At 34.4% G+C, this 8,006-nt stretch overlaps 1 protein-coding gene across 1 annotated transcript; it reads right to left on the bottom strand.

Moving 5' to 3' along the window:
• Nucleotides 1-5,941: 5,941 nt before the first annotated feature.
• Nucleotides 5,942-7,736, bottom strand: LOC129248614 (uncharacterized). Its single transcript, XM_054888236.1, has 2 exons — nt 7,345-7,736; nt 5,942-7,278 (listed from the first exon to the last, which is right to left on the bottom strand). The coding sequence occupies exons 1-2, from the start codon at nt 7,670-7,672 to the stop codon at nt 6,119-6,121; spliced, it is 1,488 nt and encodes a 495-aa protein (XP_054744211.1). The 5' UTR covers nt 7,673-7,736; the 3' UTR covers nt 5,942-6,118.
• Between the last annotated feature and the right edge of the window lie 270 nt (nt 7,737-8,006).

Here is an 8,006-nt window from a genome sequence, read left to right as displayed (position 1 = left end):
GCTTTTCATATTATGTTAACCCTTGTTATGGGGATAACGGTTGGTCTTGTAACATCTAATTCCAAACTACTCTTACAAAGTGAGTTACGCCTTATATTACCCTAACTGCCCTCACTATTGTCGCCGCGTCTTGTTATTGCATCTTTTCTGCACTCTCTTGCTTAGGTGTTGTGAGTGTGTTGAGCGGATCACATGGCTAAGGTAATTTGTTCTCTGTTTGTCCCGCGCACGGACGTTAAGCCGACAATGCTGGCTGTGTGCTAGGGTGTCGGGTTAACTTATACAATATAAACAGTTCACCTGTAGTCAACGAGGGCTAGTAAAACCATTGAGTACCAACCCTTATAAGTAGTAATATTTTTTTTCATCAATCGAAGAAGTTGTGATAGAAGTGTCAGAGTAAACTACAAATAATGGTCGGTCTATGTGATCCTTATTTTGAAATTTTGCGAAGGGTAATCTTGTTTTTTTATCATTTATACGAGCCTCACATAAGTTATCATCTGGTTCTTTCAAAAGTTAACATCATCAAAGAAATTTTTTTTTTACTACAGTATAATACTTTTGTTTTGAGTCCGTTTTAAAGGAAAAAAAAAACAACGAATTGATTTTAAATTTCACTTTATTCAATTATCCAATCTATCTTTAGATGGCTAATTACAGACTGACTTAAACTTATTACAATTGTCTTACTTATACCTTTCTTTATGTCTACCTTGCATATTTGGTCAGCAGGAAATTAAATTATTATTTACAAATCGATTCTTTGGAATCCTTGATTTTTGTTATAACATTAGGTAGAATAAATTGGTCGTAATATTTTAGTTTGACATTACTAAAAGTTTTGTTCATTGCTCTAATTTCACAATTTTCAAATTTTACTAAAAAGTTTCCGTTTATTCTGATATCAATTTTATTACAATTATGCTCGACTTTGAAGTAGAAGTTTTTGAATATTAGTATGCCGGGTAAAATTTCGATTACGACTGATTCGTCTAAGGTTCGCATATCGCAGTATGCTTCTTCGTAGTTTAATATGTTTGAAATACATTCGTTCGAAATTTGAATTAAATTTTTCTTAAGATTATCTTTAACGTTTACATCAAAAATATTATTTTTGGAATCTATTAGTATTTCGTAGGTATTCAATATAATTGATTTATTTTTTACATTGGGAATCGGTTCAAATTTGATTTTCGATAGAATTTCTTTTGAATATTGAGGAATTTGAAGAATTATTACGATACTATTGTGGTGTAAGGCGACGGCTACTTTAATATTTGTGTAACTATCATAGTCATTTATCAAGTCAAGCTCTGTGTTTGTTAGAATGTCCGTGGGAATTATTCCCAGTTTGCTAGAAAATATTATTTGTCCAATATTATCAATGTGGTCTCTTAAGAGTGAAATGTCATTGTTTATTTGGTAAATTTGTTCTATAAATGTTATTTCGTCTTCTATTGTCGCTATTTTATTTTGCATAAAGTCTTTGAATTTATTTAAATAATTTCCAATCAGAATTTGTTTTTGGTTTATGTGGTTGGTAATGTTTTGTATTTGAGAGGATATGAGGTAGTTGACGTAGGTGAGGTTGTTAATTTTGTTTGTCAAGGATTCTTCGTTTTTATATAATGATTTCAGTGAGTTGGTTATTTCTAGTTTATCGTCGTTGTCCATAGTACCTGCAATAAACTTAAGTCCTTTTCCTAGTACATTTATCAGTCCTCTTTTTTGTCTAAAGTGTGGATTTAAATTTTCTATTTTTCCTTTTAATAGCGCAAAATTTTTACTTATGGTATCTAATAGTGTCTTCGCTTCAACCGTGCCAGCATTAAGTGTTTGTATATTTTCAAAGATTAAGTTTAATGGGTCCGCGTAGGCAGTTACGTTGACAATATGGAAGATTTTGCAATATCGGTCAGTCACTTTTTGTTCTCCTGTTTTGATCGGTATGTATCCATTATTGGTAGTTAAGTCTTGAATGTCGATAGATTGTGCATAGATGGTCGTTAAAAATGTAATCGTCAAAATCCAGGGTGTCATTTCTGTATCTTCTGTTATTGTTTAATCTGTTTTAGGTGAACCATTTCTAGATACTGGTGGATACTGGAACTCGATGTCCTTCTGTTGGGCGGAATGAAGTTGTTCTTCGCCTTTTTTCTTCTGTTGGGCGGAATGAAGCTGTTCTTCGCCTTTTTCCTTCTGTTGGGCGGAATGAAGCTGTTCTTCGCCTTTTTCCTTCTGTTGGGCGGAATGAAGCTGTTCTTCGCCTTTTTCACTTTGGTTCTATAGTAGCAATCCTTTGCTAACTATATTTTCACACACACAAAAAATTTTGAGCTTTTATAGTAGCAATCTTTTGCTTACTTAATGTATCCTCACCGTTGTGGCAATCTTTAGCTAACAAGTTCGCGAGAGAGTCCAAGGACCGTATTAAGGAAAAAAAACCCACTTATCCTTACTAATCTTATAGATAGGATAATTACGGTGTCCTATCGTTGTTGTGTTTTTTTTTTTTTTTTTTTTGAAGTTCAATTAAAATTTTGTGTTTCCTTTAATCTTTGAAGGATTTGAAAATTTAACTAAAGCTATTTTTTCCTTTTTTTCACAAAAAATTTGTGCTTCCTTTAATCTTTTAAACGATTCGGAAATGTCACTTTTAATTAAAGTTTTTTTCTTTTCACGAAGAATTTCCTTTAATCGAAAACGTCACTTTAACTAAAATTCCCGTTACGGATATTAAAATATCCAATATCCTCGAAACTGAATAATTTACATAAGGATACACGGGATCCTACCGACTGCGCCACTTTTGTTTTGAGTCCGTTTGCAAAGAAAAAAAAATAAACAACGAACTGATTTGTTATTTTAATTTCACTTTATTCAATTACCCAATCTATCTTTAGATGGCTAATTACAGACTGACTTAAACTTATTACAATTGTCTTACTTATACCTTTCTTTATGTCTACCTTGCATATTTGGTCAGCAGGAAATTAAATTATTATTTGCAAATCGATTCTTTGGAATTGTTTTGCTATACAAAAATATTGAAAATATTGGCATGTGCCGGAAATGTAAATTCAGCATTTGTTAAGTAAGTTTAATTAATTTAAGTTTACCGATATTGGTTAAATAAAAAACTTTTATAAAGTTTCAATTAATTTTTATTCCTCCTATTATTAGGAGTTGCCGAGTTGTGATGCTTCACGTTGCCAGTCTGCCGGGAAAGTGATTTTACAATTTTTAAATAGTTATAATAATAATGTTTATTCTACCCTGCTCTGTTGCTGCGCTGCCGTCATTGCCTCTGCCAGCGCATCCGCTATTGCCACAGTTATTTGATGCAATTCAACATGTTGTTTTGTTTGTTTAAATGTTTTGCATGGTAGCAGACTTATCGTCAGCATTTCTTGTGGGAATAGTGTGTGGGTAGCTGCCCTTGATATTGACGTAGCACATCTTGTTATTGAAGCAGCTCAAAAGCAGGTGCAGTTTCATATTACTTTAAATTTAGTTGGAAAAACAAGAGTTAGCTTCCTCTGAAATTTGTAAGCTTTTGTGGATGAACACGTAGCCGGTGTTAACTATCGTAATCTTCGGATAGCTGTGCTTGTTGTTGATTTCAATTTAGTTGGAAAAACAAATGATAGCTTCTTCTGGAATTTGCAAGGCTTCGTGGATAAACACGTAGCCGGTGTTAACTTATATGATAAAAAGTTCTTAAGCAAATTCGGCATTTGCTAAGCAAGTTCAATATTCCTTCGATTAATAAGTGATGATGCAATTATTGCAAGCTGCTTTGCCTTTACAATGTTTTATGGTATGCCCAAGCAACTGACAATTTTTGCAGCGCATGGGGTTGGGTATGTATTGTCTGACGTTTACCTTGCGCCAGGCGATATCGAGTTGTCCAGGTAAATTGTATAGGTTAAATGTTAGCAACACAACTCCGTTTGGAGTAGGTTGATTACTTTCATTTTTCCTTTGAAACTTGTAGGCAGCAACTACGCCTTGTGAACCTAGCTCACTCACGATTTCAGTTTCACTGACGTTGTTCAAGAAAGGGGCAAACACTGTACCTTTGGTGAAGTTCAAATTATCATGATATTTGGCTTTTATGCTACAAATTCCCGGGAGTTGTTTTAAAGCAATGAAGCGTTCCGCTATTTTTTTATTCTTCACTAGCAACAAAATCTTACCATCACGAAGCTCACTCACTGTATTGATTTCGCTACTGACTGCACATATGGCTTTATGTACAGCAAAGCAGGAAAATTGTGAAATTGGTTTATTTTGCTCGGTCGACTCAATAGTAATGTATTTGGGGTCACTAGTATTTTTTATTACTGTTGGTAAAATTGGGAAGTCAAAGATATCAGTAATGTCTATTTTCTGTTTGTTTTGCTTTTGTTTTTTCTTTTTTATTTTGGAACTATCGGCCAGCATTGCAAACCGATCCGTCTCTAGAGTCCCATGGGAGGGGGGCCCGGGGGTCATAGTTGCACAATAACTGGAAACGATTGGCTTTAAAGTTTAATTTATTACACTTGGTAAATGAAATTAATATGCAGTGATACAAACACAGTACTGGCAAAGCACGTGGATTACACCTGAAATGACTAGAGAGCACAGAGCACACGAAAGAAAGGCAACCGCTCGCTTTGAGTGACAGTCGGAGACTGTTAACTACATTGTATTGCGCAGCTAGCTGTCGAATTGACTGTCCTTCACTTAGTTTCTTAAGAACTTCTTTTTTCTGGTCTATCGTTAAAAACGTATGTTTTTTCTTAGCTGCTGGTGCCATAGTTAAATTTATACAGTCCACAGTTAAAGAAATTATGGAGTTAATGTTTGAAATTAGCTACTGAACTACACGTTACGCAAATATGCTTATGAATATGAACTAGGAGGCTGACGAGCACTTAAACGCACTATTCACGCAAAGTAGTTAGCAGGGGAGTCCCCTTTATAAAATAAAATACAAAATAACGGAATTCCTTTTTATTTCAGCATATTCACTGGAAAATAAAGAAGTGTCCGAATTTTAGAGGTACATGAATACGTGGTGTCCGGATTACAGAGACTTCAATAGAAAACGTTTTGGTGTCCGGATTACCGCGCTGTCCGAATTATCAAGTGTCCGAATTACCAAGATTAGACTGTATTTCTATAAATTTACCTTTGCTAATAATAAATTGAACCTCTTTGGTTCGAAGTGAGTTTATTACTGAAGTAAATTTCATACATGAAATTTGTTATTAGTCTAACTTAAGTTAGACAAAGCGGCAAAAAATGCTAACTGAAATCTGACACTTGTTCAACAAATTGCAAAGTGAACGTTTTGTTAAGCGTGTGAATGTGCATGTCAGCATATTCACACGCTTAGGTTTTGTCTTATAAAATATGTATGCTATATTCGCATACGTTACTTGCTTATATGTCCCAACCGCTCATGCCACAAACGATATTCTCTAATTTTGTTTACATTACATGCGTATGCTAGTTATCGTCCGAAAGATTGGACGATGGAAAAAAAACACAAGTTTTCTTGGTCGACAGACCTTTATTCTTCAAATTCCAATTTAAAACTCAAAACTTAATACTAAATCTGTCCTTAATATAGCTTATTTCTACTTGTGTCAGCATTTTTGACAATTGATTTACATCGGCGCATGCCGGATGTTTATTGCTTATTGATTTTGTTGATCGAAGTATCAGTATATTTGGATATTGTGATTTTTATTGGTAAAGCTAGTTCAGCATTTTCTGATTGGGGTACAATTTTCCCAAAATCACTTTCCCAAAAAAATTTTTTCCCAAATTTTTTTTTTCCCAAAAAATAATTTTCCCAATGCCATTTTTCCCAAACTAAAAATTTCCCAATAAATTTTCCCATAAAATATTTTTTCCCAAATTTTTTTTTCCCAAAAAATAATTTTCCCAATGCCATTTTTCCCAAACTAAAAATTTCCCAATAAATTTTCCCATAAAATATTTTTCCCAAAATATCGTTCGTCTGTAAAATATCGCATATACATTTGCAATGAATGGGCGAGTACATTTTTTATTATTTGAAACAAGATTTCAGTTTATTTCTGAATTTGTATGTATACAATCACATGCGAATATAGTATCCTAGAGTTTTCAAGTATGTGACAATATCATTGTTATCAACATATTCGTGATATTTCGAAACAATGTTAAATATTCTCTGTTCATGTTTCAACCTCTTGGAATCTTTATTTTTCTTAACTTGCTGTCCTGATTGCAATTGTCGCATCATTATTTCTGTGTCCGATTGCTCTTTCTGCAACTCGGAAAGAAAAATGTAGAAGCTGGGGTGATCTTTCCCTATAACAACTTGAAGCCTGTTGTGCCATCCTTCGGATATATTATTCGTTCTCGCAGTTTGTTGAATGACTGCATCATATTGACACCACAAATCTGGAGCATAGCGAGGATGCACCTGTTTACGTCGGCCTTTTGCAGGTTTTCCTCGGACGTACGTAGCGTCAAAGTATTTTGAAATTGGTCGCATTTCCTCCGGTATTTCATTTTTTAAGGTTTCGAATTCTCGGGCGATGTTTTGATGTGGGACGAAAGCAAGGGCACATATCATATGAGTGGCTACTTTGACCGATCGATCTTCAGGATCGCAATACATTTTCTGAAGTCCTTCACTTTGGATATGGCGGTACATGTTTTGACAGAGGTGGAAAAAACAGCAGCGTGCCTTGTCTTCGCCCATTACGATTTTTACAGCATTGATGATAGCCAACTCAAAATCTGTCATCACTTTAATCGGAAGAGAAATATCGATACCTAGACGTTCTGCCTCTTGCAAAACAACCGAGAATACTTTTTCGTATACTTTCTGCTCTTTGTTTTCTAATAATGCGTAGACAAAAGGTAAACCAATAGTTTGTGGTTTTCCTCTTGAATCCGGTTGTGTAACTGCTCCGAGAATTGCGAAAACTTGGAAAAATATACTTGGCGCAGTTTTAAATGTTCCGTCGGCAAACCACAATATGCTCCTGAATAATTGCCTTAAATTTTCAGGCGTCGCGAACACGAGTATTCTCCCAAATTCTGAGTCTTCGTCATTTTCATAGGAGTCGTAAATTAGAAATTTATCTCCATTCAATGAATTTTGATAAAAGCCTGGAATATCCTGCAATTCTCTCAGCGTTCGCGGGTTCGAGGGAAAATCTTTTAATCTTTCACGACTAAGACTTTTTCGGGAATTAATTCTGTTTGGCATTTCCGCTAATACCGCTAAAAGAGAGAGTTATCATATTTTGTAATTATGAATCGAATGCAATTTCGTTTTTTTGTTTTTACCTGGTGAAACGTTTCGCAATTCAGTTCGTAATATTTGAGCTGGAGGAGCTTCAGGATTTTCTGTAGCTTTACGTTTGATCCTATTCATGACTCTTAACGCTTCGACTTCTTCGGGGTTTGGTGCATGAAGGATGTGTTTCGATTCATCAAGTCCCTTCAGAACTCTGATATTGTGTGGTCCTCCGTATGTTGTCACTCTAGCATTACACTCAGGTTTTCTTCGGCAATTCCAATACGCAGTTTCTCCTATTCTACCTGAGTGTTTGTAGTACAAATATCCGTTAATGTGCAAAAGAAATGATTTTTTGCATTCAATTAATTCCGCCATAATTAGAAATTTTGACTTTAGGCAGCAAATTTTGGCTCATGAAATTTTGACACGAAAAGAATGACGTGAAAAAACTTGTTTATATGAGTGAAATTGGATACATTCGTTACCTTGTCTTTTTATCCGAATTGAAAAATGTATATTGAACAACTTTTTCGAATCTTTTTCGATTACTTAAGTATAAGATTTTTGATTATTATATACACTCATATTGTCGGAATCGTCGAAAAATGTCAAATAGTAGAATAATAAAAATTAATTTCAGTAATATTTGTTCGGGAAAGCTATCTATTGGAAAAAAGTTATTTTGGGAAAACATGCATTCGGGAAAAAA

The sequence above is a fragment of the Anastrepha obliqua genome, chromosome 5 (genome assembly GCF_027943255.1).
Source record: "Anastrepha obliqua isolate idAnaObli1 chromosome 5, idAnaObli1_1.0, whole genome shotgun sequence".
In the NCBI taxonomy this organism is placed as follows: Eukaryota; Metazoa; Arthropoda; class Insecta; order Diptera; family Tephritidae; genus Anastrepha; species Anastrepha obliqua.
The sequence above is the reverse complement of the archived record's forward strand: the minus strand, read 5'-3'. Positions and strand labels throughout refer to the sequence as shown.

Coding starts and splice junctions, on each gene's coding strand:
- LOC129248614 (XM_054888236.1), bottom strand. CDS start 7,672: ATGGCGGAATTAATTGAATGCAAAAAATCATTTCTTTTGCACATTAAC. Junction 7,279..7,344: donor ATTGCGAAACGTTTCACCAG/GTAAAAACAAAA, acceptor TCTCTCTTTTAG/CGGTATTAGCGGAAATGCCA.